The sequence below is a fragment of the Barbatula barbatula genome, assembly GCF_947034865.1.
Source record: "Barbatula barbatula genome assembly, chromosome: 17".
Taxonomy (NCBI): Eukaryota; Metazoa; Chordata; class Actinopteri; order Cypriniformes; family Nemacheilidae; genus Barbatula; species Barbatula barbatula.
In genome coordinates this window covers 18,564,868-18,578,578 of record NC_136780.1, presented here as the reverse complement: position 1 = coordinate 18,578,578, position 13,711 = coordinate 18,564,868, and the positions used below count along the sequence as shown (strand labels likewise).

General features: G+C 40.4%; 1 protein-coding gene across 1 annotated transcript; it reads right to left on the bottom strand.

Moving 5' to 3' along the window:
* Positions 1-2,298: 2,298 nt before the first annotated feature.
* On the bottom strand, positions 2,299-10,950 carry tafazzin (tafazzin, phospholipid-lysophospholipid transacylase). Its single transcript, XM_079477957.1, has 11 exons — positions 10,822-10,950; positions 10,384-10,512; positions 8,266-8,394; positions 7,187-7,232; positions 7,020-7,105; positions 5,070-5,150; positions 4,943-4,984; positions 4,798-4,860; positions 3,501-3,553; positions 3,341-3,418; positions 2,299-3,265 (listed from the first exon to the last, which is right to left on the bottom strand). Exons 2-11 carry the CDS (start codon positions 10,490-10,492, stop codon positions 3,161-3,163), a joined length of 792 nt encoding a protein of 263 aa, XP_079334083.1. The 5' UTR covers positions 10,493-10,512; positions 10,822-10,950; the 3' UTR covers positions 2,299-3,160.
* Positions 10,951-13,711: the final 2,761 nt, after the last annotated feature.

The following is a 13,711-nucleotide window of genomic DNA, read 5'->3' as shown; positions in this document are numbered from 1 at the left end:
GTACAATATTATAAAATGTTGTTTTGTTTAACAACCTTACATATTGTGAAAACTGCATTACTATTGTTTTGCAATAAACAACACAATTTGATATTCATGGAATACTAAATGAAACCTTTAAAATAGGATTAAAAACAACAATATAAATGTATATATATATATATTAATATGCATTACTGTACATTTATTAAACATTTCCATATTCATGTATCAACCATTTTATAACAGCTATTACCCTGTTGTGGCTCACAATGCTCCCCATTTTATATATATTTTATCAACTGGCTTTTTACTAGACTGTGCGCATGCTTTCTGATTTGAAATGTGTATACCTTGCAAAAAAACGAATGTATTTTTTTACCCCATTGACGAAAAAAGGTTCTCTTGTACATAGATAACCTGCTCCAGAGCATTCTGGACCTTTTCAATGAGGATGTCTTTGTACATTGCTGCATTCCTCTTTCCCTAGATCCTGACTAGTCTCCCAGTTCCTGCCGCTGAAGAACATCCCCACGGCATGATGCTGCCACCACCATGCTTCACTGTAGGGATGGTATTGGCCAGGTGATGAGCGGTGCCTGGTTTCCTCGAAACATGATGCTTGCCATTCAGGCAAAAAGAGTTCAATCTTTGTCGTTTCATCAGACAAGAGAATTTTGTTTCTCAGGCAAACTCCAGGTGGGCTGTCATGTGCCTTTTTCATGAGTGGCTTCTGTCATACAGGCCTGATTGGTGGAGTGCTGCAGAGATGGTTGTTCTTCTAGAAGGTTCTCCTCTCTCCACAGAGACAAGCTGGAGCTTTACCATCAGGTTCTTGGTCACCTCCCTGACTAATGCCCTTCTCCCTGATCACTCAGTTTGGCTGGGCAGCAGCTCTAGGAAGACTGCTGATGGTTCCAAACTTCTTCCATTTATGGATGATGGAGGCCACTGTGCCCATTGGGACCTTCAATGCTGCAGAAATGTTTCTGTACCCTTCCCCAGATCTGTGCCTCGCCGCAATCCTGTCTCGGCAGTCTACAGACAATTCCTTGGACTTTATGGCTTGGTTTGTGCTCTGACAAGCACTGTTAACTGAGGGACCTTATATTGACAGGTTTCCAAATCATGTCCAATCAGCTGAATTTACCACAGGAGGACATCTCAAGATCGATTAGTGGAAACAGGATGCACTTGAGCTCAATTTTGAGTGTCATGGCAAAGGCTGTGAATACTTATGTACATGTGCTTTTTTTCATTTCTTTTATTGTAAATAAATTTGCTAAGATTCCAAACAAACTTCTTTCACGTTGTCATTATGGGGTATTTTGTGTAGAATTTTGAGGAAAAAAATGAATTGAATACATTTTGGAATAAGGCTGTAACATGACAAAATGTGGAAAAAGTGAAGCGCTGTGAATACTTTCCGGATGCACTGTATATACACATATATCCACTTGAAATAAAAAAAAGAACACAAACACACAACACATCACTTGTAAAGGTAACAGAACCAACCAGGTATTTTTTTAATCAATTAAGGTGTGGATTTTTAAACCAATTATATTATTCGTAACATAAGAAATGTCCTCTATTCTTTCCTAAATATTTTTGCTAAATAATATTTTTAACATGGGAGTTGAGAAGTGAATACAACTTTGTTCGTGTAACTACAAGTCCACACTTCCAATAGCGACGCTGAAGGGGCCATAAAGGTGTTGTGAAGGACTTTCTGACAGAAAAGGTTCTGAGACCATTGTTTGAGACCCCATCAGCATCTACTGTGTTTAGCCCAGCAATGCTACCCATGGTGATGATGAATAGAACCACACTCTTTGCACTGGAAGAGAACTTGAAACCTTCAAGGCCAGAAAATGATAATGGAGTGGATCCTGAATGCGTGGAACATAAGGTTTCGATGGAAAAGGTAAACAGAATAATCCCATGAAATCCACCTATATACAGTAGAAACAAACTGACCTTTCAGATGCCATCCCATCAGGGGTCAGTCAACCACGGTGACCCACTCATGGATTGAAATTTCTTTGAAAATGTTAAATATGCACAGAATGTGACACGAGTCATGTTGCTAGAAGAGTTTAAAACGTGTGGACTCCCTTATTTTATGACGGGTCGATGGTTTGCATGTGGATGTCAAAATGTGGATTTTAACGCTTATTGGGCGTTTGCTGCACGTAATATCTTCAAAATGGCACCTCAGCAACAACACCCAGTAAACAAACAACTATGTTACAGCTGCCTCCTTGAAATAACCCCGGATTTTGTAAAAGAAAGTATTAAAATGCCTAAACTTTTTTAAATATTAACTGTTAATAAATGTCTTTTAATGGCCTCGATGTGATCTCAGCAGTTTCACATGAAATCATGACATCAATCATTTGAGCCAAACCGGAAAACTGAACAGACACAACACCATACAGCTTTGTGTTAAAAATAAAACAAAGGGAGCAAAAAAACAACAGTTCAACAATCTAAGGAAAAACAACAGGATTTCATTCAAGCATGATGAATGATACTCAACAGTCTCTGGTTTGAGAACATTTCAAACCATTTTCTTCACTCTCGGAAGAAAAAGTAAGAGATTTATATCTGTGGGTACTATGATGATCCAACAAACAAGCACAAGCTTGAAGCACATCTTTGGTTGTCAACCTTTAATCTGGGTCTTCGTGACTGTTTAAGTCAACTAGGAGCTCACACAAACCCTGGATGAGTTCCTCAAAGAAACATAAGAAAAGAAACTCAATGACCACAGACCTCTTTACAAGTTTAATACGGTAGGTGAATCTGCACCAAGTGAAACACAGTTAGTCTTCATGAAGTTGGAATGTTACTGGTGCAAATGAAACAGTAAAAACTGTAACACACTGGTCATGACAAATAGAAATACTTAAAATAGACATGGGTCAAAGAAATCATTCCCTTTTATTTCAGTAAACTCCTTTTATTGTCCTGGGTGTACTGTTAACATGAAAACGCATATCATATTGTGTAGAAAATTGTGTAGAAAATTACAGTAGCCTTTTCACTGTCACAAGAGGATAATCACTCCTCTCTGATACTTTATAACGGCAGCTCCAGCCTTCTACCCATGTTAAAATCATGGTGAAACAACAGGTTCCTCAAGCAGTTTTTGATCCGCTGTGGGCCTGCTGTTGTCTCACGCACAGCTCTTCCTTGTCCTACGGTGAAGAGCCTCGGCTTGGCCTTTCAAACTACAGAATTCTTCCTGAATGAAGTCTGTCACTGCTTTCTGCATTTCCATCTGAAGAGCACAGTCCTTTTTCACTTAGATTGGAGTGTTTAAAAAAATCTAATTGACTCTAATCGAGTAGCTTACCGGGCTGGGGTTTTCTGCTTTCAGTGTGTTTACCAGGTGTTTGACTGAGAACGGTTTTCCCACAAGGACGGTTACTCTCTGCAGAAGAGAAAAAAAGATGCAGTCAAAACTCTTGTGCAAAAGTGTATTAAAGAAAAAGACGTGATATGACATCATTAACCTGTCCAACTCGAGGGATGTATGGAGTTTTATTAGGCAGGACATCATTCATACCTGAAAAACACGAATGAACTCTTCGAGGGTCATACACACTCTCACAGTTTACAACTTTTCAGCAAAGCATACACATGACGCTACCAGTACAATCTTGAGTTTAAAGGTTTAAAGTAGTTATTCTTTTTCTGGCCTACTACCCTAACCACTTCGCGTCATCCTCCTGTGAGTGCCTGCGGACTGTCTGACTGACCATCGAGACATCCATGCCGTGGTAACTACAGATCACACCAGCTCCCACTGATTGTCACGTGTCAAAAAAGCCTGTGGACCTCACAGCCACCCCCCTGCAAGAGCCTAAGTGGATTTGTCTGATCATCCCAGCTCAGGCAATCTCCAGCAACAACAAAAGAGCAAAGATGAACTGCTTGTTATTATAATGCTAGTATTTTAATCTTAACTTGTTTGTTTGTTTTGTCTTTCTTCCTGTAAAGCTTTTTTGTATGTAACAGTGTAAAAAGCACTATATAAATACAATTTCATTGAATAAACAATTGTGCACATCGGCAACCAGAATTAAATGAGGCACAGGGGCCTATTAAATTAAACAACCATGTTAAAAAAATGCGTTAGCCTAAAAACCCACAAAATAAATCTCCCAGATACACTACTTGGGTAGGCAAGAGAGCAGACTGGTTAGAAAAGCTCCACACCTTTAAGAACCCAAAACGTAGCAAACAAGTGACCGACCAGAGAGAGAAGTGGAAACTTACTCACGGGTCGATGCATATCAACTGGGGGTAAAGGGGAACGAAGGCTCACGACGGTCGGAAAACAGGGAAGAAGTTTAAAGGGATTGAGTAACCAAAAAAGTCCAGGGAAATTTTTTTAATAATCCACAGATGTAGAGTTCAGGAATCACAATGTCCAAGCCGATTGCACGATCCGGAAAGATAAAACAGTGAGCAGTGTTCACTCTCTGACTAAAAAACTAAGACCAGGAAAGTCCAAGACTCCCCTTAGAGCGTGTAGAACGTAATCCTTTATTGAAAGGGTGTTAAAGGTACTCGATATCCAAAAAGGTATATAATCCAATGCGGTAAATACAAAACAAACAAAAATACAGGGAGCAGCGGCAGTGTGCACTTGAACCGGAAGTCAATTTAATTTGACAGAGTTCGAATATTTTTGCTTTTGTTAGACCATGCGCATCATTTTGATCAAATAGATGATTGTAGAGTTTAGAATAGATGCAAACTCCTCCATGCGATTTAAAAAGCCTGCGTGTACTTTACATTACTTGCCTACATGCCACATGGGTAAAATTATTGGGTGAAGAGAGCACTCGGCTATCAAACGTCCAATTCCTGTTGAGAAATAAAAACCTGTTGAGAAATCTTTTACCTATAACAGACCCAAGTATTCATAATAACGAAGCATCAATCTTACCCCACTTCAGCCTTATGAACTCCCCAGTCATGTTGACTCGACCTTAAAAAATTATATAATTTGTTAACACTTTACCACATATTGAGAAACATTAAGGGTTAAAAGAGGAACGCTCTGCTGTCTGTACCCTCTGGAAATATGTGCACCCAATCCCCATGATTCAGTCTGTCCAGGAGAAAATCCATTCCTTTCTGATACACCCCATCTCCTAAAACACAGAGACAAAAGCAAGAAATTTAAAACGGTTTAGTACTCGGTACAATTAGCAGTAGGGATGGACATGTTTCAATACTACTGGGTCAGCTGTGGCCTAATGGTTAGAGCGTTGGTCTTGTGATCAGAAGGTTGCCGGTTCTAATCTCAGTGCCAGCAGGTCTTGACTGAAGTGCCCTTGAGCAAGGCACCTTACCCCTGATTGCTCTGCAGTAATGTGCCACTGTATAAAACTACTTGTAAGTCGCTTTGGATAAAAGCGTCAGCCAAATGAATAAATGTAAATGTACTACTGATGTTTAAACAGAATTGACCTTTAAACTCACCAAAATCTACATTAAGCAATTTTTAAGACTACGTACCAGGCATTGTATGTAAGCTAATGAATAGGCGCCACACGTCCCTTCGCAATCGTGTTCATGGCAGGAGTAGTAGCCTTTGATCACACTCTAATGAAGGGAAATGACAAAACGGGAGGGTACAAATTGCCCTTATTGTAATCCGTCAAAATGACAGACAGCTTTCAGATTTTTCCGTCACTGGTACAAAAAATCTGTCAATGGCAGAGAATTTCCGGTTAATGCGACCTCTGCATTAGAGGTAGCATTACATGGCCGTAGAAAAATGAATACCTGTTCAAAATGATGTTAGACCTAGAACACAATACTTCAGTGATTTTAGGCCTAAAATTTTGGAATTCAGGACAAGTTTTTACTTTTTAAGACCCTGCGGAAACCCTGATATTTTCCCTCAATATATTTTAATATCTATATTTTGCGCCAAATGTGCTTAAATCTTTATGCTCCATGACTGCTTCAACTGCCAAAGCACGCCAGTCACGCTCGTCAGAAAAGTGAGTGAAACACACACACTAGCACACATTTTTACAAAAGAATACGGCATTAACAGCGGTTCACTTGAGTGATTTGGTACGATTCCATTCATATCAGCAGCAAAGCGTACAGGAGATCACATGAACTGCACCCCTGAAGTTCCTTTTTAAGCAAACTCCGGTACAGCTTGAGGGTGCGCAACAAGAGTGTTATGTGAAACTGCCCTTAGCTAGGTGGTCACCATATTCACGAACCCCTGGTGGTTCCCGAGGGAAATGCAGGGGGTTTGTGAGGGACGCTGAATGTGCACATTCAAGTTGTGTCGACTTTTAGGTTGCAAAGAAATTTTTTGAAATAACCATGTATAAATAATACTATTACTGTTATTGAAATATGTACTTCCTTAGGGGGAGTATCTCTCAGGAGGTTCTTAAAGTAATTTACTTGGGTCACAGGGGTTCAGCTTACAATTTCATTTTGAAAACTCCAGAGTTATATTATTGTTATTCAGTTAAAAGGTAATCTTTTGTTTCGAAGTACTGATGGTGCCATGTCATGAGCCCTGCTCTACTTCAAACAGATCAAATTGACTCAAAAACCGTGATATGAACCAATATGTGGCATTGCTGTATCGTTAGCCTTGAAAAACGGCCCAGTTTACAGTTGCTAGATGCTCAAGTTTGTTACAGTGCCCATTAATGTTGTGTTGAACACTTTAATCAAAGTTCTTTCAAACCTCACTTGAAGATGACGCCTTTCTCTCATCTTATTTGATCCCCAGGACTCATCACAGTTTCTCACAACCGACAATGCAAATTTTGTTTTACTTCTATTTGAGCTGTGCACATCCATTTTCTTTTACCTCCTTGTTTTACACTTTTTCCAGTATTTATCTGTAGGGGACCAAAACTGTATGAATACATTCTAAACACTGGAACTCATCTGCAATTCATAATATAGCATTTGAACCAATGTAATGTCCCCCATTTGCGCACACAGGCAGGAAAAAGTGTGGTTTGGCATGATCTTACCTCTAACAACAGGCACACATTTGCCTCTGCTGAAGAAGCTGGAGTAAATCTCCTTGGTAAAACAGATATCAGAGGCGGCAGGAGTCCTAAACACAGCCAGAGAAAAGGACATGAAGTCCAACAGACAGAGATTCATGCTTTGACCTCCAAATTCACTATCTACTCACCATCTCATTCTGTTAAAGGCCCAGAGCTGCCGGAGCTTCAGGACTCCTGAGGTCATAGCACAAAAATACCAGCATCACTTGAATCCATAAACGACTTGTAAGCATTCATTATTACGTGAAGCCATGGATCTCTTGAAGTCCACTGTGGTGAGGAAGGCAGGACGAGAGCCGTGAGGCGGGCCGGTGGCGTGAGTGATAAGTGCAATCAGCTGTACGCGCACCGGTCCCGCATCTCTCACGGAGGAGATCGGGAGCTTAAAAGGACGACCGGCAGGACTGTTGACGAGAGAGGACCAGGCCCAGACATTGTGTTAAGTTTGTGTTTATGTTTAATGGCCGGCAGTTGACCGTGAGGTGGCTGCCGGTCTTTACTTCCGTGTTTATTGTTTGTTTAATTAAAGTTTTATGGTTTAAATGTCCGGCGGTTCCCGCCTCCTTCCTTCCCTTCTATGGATCTTATTGCATTGGTGCCGAAACCCGGGAGAAAGGAGGGACATGCTGTCAAAGAGCCCTTTCTGCCGAGGGGTGATCGCGGTGCTGAGGAGTTCGGGCAGCGCGGACGGGGGAAGGCCGCGAGTGGCTGCCCGAGGCGGTGGTGCTGGATCGAGAAGTGGGATGGGACAAGGACCTCGCTGCAGTGCTCCTGGGTCGAGGTGGGGTGGCTGCCGTCCAGGAGGGAGCCCAGGACCGTTCGCCGTGGGCCGAGCCTGCTGCAAGCCGCCATGATGGGGAGGAGCAGGGAACAGGGGACCAGCTGCCCTCAGCTGGAGGGCCATCGCCGGCCGCCAGGGGGCGGAGGAGGATCGAGCCGTCCACAGAGCGTCCAGTACCATCACATGGCACCACGAGGAAGAGCTTCTCGGCTGGCTGAGGACCGAACGACAGTGTGTCGGGGAACCGGACTAATTTTTGTTTTCTTTTCCATGTCTCCCCTCTCTCGTCCCTGTGGCTCCCGTCTCCTTTCTCTCGACTCGCCGGTGCATACCCCCAGGCGTTGCCGACTCCGAGACTGGCTCCCCAGGGGGGGTAGGTACAGTCTCGGTGCCCCCCTTTTATGGAACTTTATTACATCCACTTACCCCAGATGTGCGGGTCATCCATACAGGACTGGTGGTTGGACACGGTGATGAGAGGTGTACCCCTGGGACGCTCGTCCACCAGCTTCAACAAAACGTCCCGGTTGTGCACCATTAGAGAGTTGAAATACTCTACAGAGAAATACATTTTACAGTAATTTTGTTTCCTGTCAATGACATGAAATGGATCTCCATCTAGGAAGACTAGCATGCCTTAAAATTTTTAATTAACTACAAAAACATGAAATACATTAATTACTTATTAAAAACAGAATGTAATGCACAATTTAATTATTTTTGGAGGCTGACGGACTTATGAAACTGGTAAACCTATGGATTTATGAAACTAGGTAGATCACACACATTTGATAATGTCTCTTAGAGCTATTCACAGCTGTTCCAGTAGGTGGCAGTATGCACCTGAACAAGTTGGTTGTGACTCGCCATATATCGTGTATATATACAATATCGCTCTTGTAGTTGTGTGATAGTCCTCTTATATCATAAATTAATATTAGGGCTGTCAAACAATTAATCTCGATTAAACGCATCCAGAACAAAAGTTTGTGTTTACATAATATATATCTGTAGTGAGGTAGGCGGGACGAGAGCCGGGAGTTATTTATTTAATATATTTTAATACAATTTAAATTGATTTTAGAAAAATAAATATCGCATCAATTAGCATGCTATTGCATTTTTCCTCAATATCGCACAGCCCTAATTGACGCCTTTTGTCCAGCATTCTCCTCCCTATCAGGGATACAGCTTTTAACTGACCCAAGCTGTCTGAAACCACTCACATGAAAACACATCTCCTATATAGTGCACTATATCTGGTGTCCGCCATTATGGAGTGTGGTCCGACTCCTAAGTGAACTACTTCATTCGCTACATTCCCTCCTCTTTTTTACCAATCAAACACTCTGATTTTAAGTAGACATTTGATGTACACTAGTTCACTCATAATTTCCAATGACACAACATGACAAGACTGCTTGATTAGAATCAGCTGAAGTACACTGACCGTTAATGCCAAGACTGCATGTTTATGCACTTGCATTTGTGCTTGTTACCAGTTATTTTCACTTTGAGAGACACTGGCTTATAGGGATCTCATACTCTTGAGAATCGAAGTGCATTATGAGTATCGGCTATTTCGTAAGATATCAATGCCGATTTTCTATTTTCTTCCCCAATTTCCGAGATAAAATGGTATGTTCTTGTTGTGTAATATGTTGTAATACTATAAGACACATGATAGAAACAGTAGAAAGCTTCACCACTAAGAAAGATGTTTTAGGTTTCGCTCTTGGAAGAAAGATTACGGACAGCATGTGATAAGGCATTCTGTTATGCATTTTAAAACAGATTTTAACACAGTGTTGCTTAGCTTTAATAATAAAGTTTGCATAATGATATTTTCATAAAAGAGTTTTTGGTAGAAAATGTTGAACAAACTGAGTAAGGTTTATTGGTAAGGTAAGAGACTCACATAGTGTATATAGCTTACACTTGTGTGCAAACCAATGGTCGACAAATACAGTACATATAATGAATTTTACATTATCAAGAATATAGTAATTTCCAAAAATGAGGTTGGCAATGCCTGGGCTATTTTACGGCCAGGTAGTATGGATCCATGTTGTTAATGAAAGACAAATTATATAAGTTAAGGTTCCTGACATCTTTGTTTTTTTTATTTCAGCACCATATGTACTTGGTTTGCTTCTGTTTCTCCGATGTGATGGTTTAATTGGTCTTTACATTATCTCTCCGTATACATTCGGATCACGGCTCAATGCAGTCGGTGATGTCACACACAATAAACCCATGTGTCTGACAAAGACCTATACACAGCCCTACTTAAAACATGTTCACCTCGCTGCAGGGTTAGATAACAGGTTTGGGTTGCAACCTTTTGATGTCAGGCATATCAATACAAAATGCCAACCTCCAAGTGAAAGTATTCTTTAAGTTGATAAAAACTATGACAGTTACACAATTTTTTTATTACCCAAGTAAATGCCAGTGTTGATTAATAAGCCAAACATCACTCTGTAGAGAGGATAATGCATTAGGTAAGGCAGATTAGTTAGGTAGAAAAATAACCAGACTTACTTGTCCATAGGTAACTGTAAGAGCCCACCATCCCCGTGATCAATCGGCTGGATATCCTCCAGCCCAGGCGGGGGCATTGTGGAAAGGGCCATGTCACCTCCAAGGGCATCCCACCTCACCATTCACCCACTGACGCACAGTAGAAAGACACTTAAACGAAGTGTTAAGGCAGGACACGTGTATTTAAGTATACGAGATGCTGACTGCGGCTCGTAACAAATCTTCAGACAATATGCGACTTAATTCGTCGCTGCGCAGAACGGTCGTCGTATGACATCAATGTATCGCGAGAGGCAATTGACGTCCGTAAACTGTGTGCAATTCCTCGCGCGTTACAGCGTAAATATCCTCATCTATCACATGAACCGTCTTAGCTACTGAATAACGTTGCGAGTATGTTGGAACCTTTAATTTAACACTCAAATTGATGCGTCTCACCTTCCGTCCAACGGCTCACTCCTGACCAATGCGGAAGTGCAGCGCCACCGGAAGTATTACCCTCCACGAACAATGCACCCTGAAGCTGTGTTCCAATTCATAGGGTTCCTACGCAGTGTTCACTGCTCCGTTCTCCCCGAGCACGGAATGACCTTTGAGGTGGACTTCACTGACAATAATTGCTCATTTGGAATTCCCCGCAACGTCACTCAAAAAAGGCAACGGCGGGGTTACAAGAATGATATTAGTATTGCAATGCAATGTATTTATTTGACTGCTGCAGCTTTGACTGCTAATATATTTTAGGTCTTGCGATATGAAAATACATGTTAATTCGGTCAACTATATATGTGAAGATGTGTCATCTTTTATTCTCCCATATGGTAAACCCGAAATAAATAAAAACATTATGGCTGCCTGTTACAACTTTAACATTAGTTTGTATAATAATAAAATGAATACTCACAAGTATATGTAAACTATTTTAATTGCAAAATGAAATATAAATACAATTATAAACAGTGAATACATTCATATCATCCCGAATGTGATAACAATGCTACAAAAAGTTTAATAACAGATTTATGTGAAAAGTCATAGTATTAAATAAAGATCATTTAAAATAATGAAATGAACTTTCGCTATGTACAAACACATACCAAACTCAGTTGTTTTTCTGACTCATGATGTGGGTGCATTGACTTTTGTGTGATTTTTCCTCTCCACTTTTGGTGAATTGATGTATCGATGTTAGGCTACCTTATTCCCTACACCGTTCGCAGTGCCCTTTAAAGTGAACATGTTCACTCCCTTCAAATTGAACATGTTCGCTCCCTTCCGATTGGAATCTCACTTAAAATGGCGCAATACCCTATTAAGTCCACTTCGCAGTCTACTTAAGGCCAGGGCTGGATTGGTAATCGGGCATACCGGGCATTTTCCCGGTGGGCTGATGTACTTTTTGGGCCGATACAACTCAAATACAATTTTTTTACTAGATCGATTTGTGCTGTACATTACAAAAAAACAGATAGACCGGCGCTTAATCAGCAGCCCATTGGCTCTTTTTTTGTATGTGACATCGGCTGGCCCAATCACACAACTCCCTGGCCTTTTTAAAGTAGCAGCACCAGTGTGCAGTGAGTCCTGCACTTATCTGTTTGATAAACCCGCACCCGCAGTAATTAAAAGAAAACCAGACATCTAACAGCAGCACAAAATTAATTTCGTACTGACCCTACCCGTCTGACAAAAATGCCCCGAAACCCACATTACATCTACATGATAGATAAAACCATTTATTTTCTCACGCAACAAGCTACGAAATGTCAGGAATTCCTTTAATGCTTTTTAAACATGTAGTAAATCAATATGGCAGTTTCGAGAGAGTGAATCCACAAAAATAGTGTTAAGCTAATCGTAGCTTTTTTATATTTAATTAGTGATTTGGGAAATGTATTATGATTTATGATTTACCAATGCCGCCTGGTATTCCACCCGTGACTTGGCGAGTGGCTACTGCCTCTTTCTCCCCTCCTCTTTTTTTGTTACTCTCCCCTTCGAGGGGGTAACAGTTGTAACATCACGCTGACCAAATAAAGACTAACTGGAGACGTCTTCAGGACGTACTGTGTATGCTAGGAAGTTCAAGTTTGCAACTCGAGTTCACAACCCTGCTAGTCATACAGTGGCAATTGTGCCAGAGAGTATCAAACATCACAGTCATATCTGTGGAGGGTGATTTTCTAAATCATTCACAAATATACAGAATGTTTTCAATCATAAGTGCACTACATAGTGAACAATGGTCAAAACCATGCTGTGAAACTAATCAAATCACACATACCATAAAAAATGTATTTTATGTTGGCTTGAGAAAGCCTTACCAGAAAGTTTGAAGTAGATTTAAGTCAGAAGGAGTTAAGTTTGAGGCTTTAAGTAAGTTTAAAAGCTAATTATGTAAGTGTCGTTTAATTCTTAGAACATTTTTGCCAATTTACGCCTTTTAAACTTAAGGTATGCTTACTTAAGATATCCAGTATATAGAAGAAACGTGTGGGAAAATAATCTACAATATAGAAGCATCAAACTTTCATGGAAAGTATCATGGACGCATTCAAAAATATATTATGTTTAAACTATGTTTAAATGTGCACCAATAATGTGATTATTTCCAATAATCAGATTAAGGACTTAATTGCATTAACATGTTTACATGACATGAGAACACATCTTTGCTCTTATTTACATGATTGTTTTATTAGTCTGATTTTTTGAATAATTTTGAATTAGCAAAATACACAGCAGAAACGATGATCTCAAATACCGTAGGTGTGAGTGACTTGCTATAGTTAAGTTATTCGGCGCTGTGATGAATATAGAAATGTGATGGAAAATGCCTCCACATATTCTTTGTGAAGATAAGGAGCAAAAACTGCTGACAGCGAGTTCTTAATTACGTCATCTTGCTTAATTTTATCCAACATGACAGGTCCTACTCATGAGAAAGGACTCCTCTTGGTCCGTGTTTTTTCCTTAGATTTTTCCAATTGTGATATTGATGTTGTTGACTTTTGCATTTCTGATCACATATCTGTTATTTTCCGTGCAAATGTTATAAAAATTGGGCAAATCAGACTTCTTAGGTTTGTTCTCGAGCAATTACTTATTAAACACCCTAGGAGTTTGGTGACATCTTTGCAACCTCTTCTGATGTTTAATAGTTAGATTCTGCACCCCAAACAGTTGATCCAGATGTGTTACTTACAGTCTAAAATTCTGTTTGCTCTGAAGCATTGGACCCGGTTGCCCCATGTAAGCATCGGAAGGCTAATCATTAGCTTTGGTTCAATGAACATACTCGCGCATTGAGACAGCAGTGTAGGAAGGC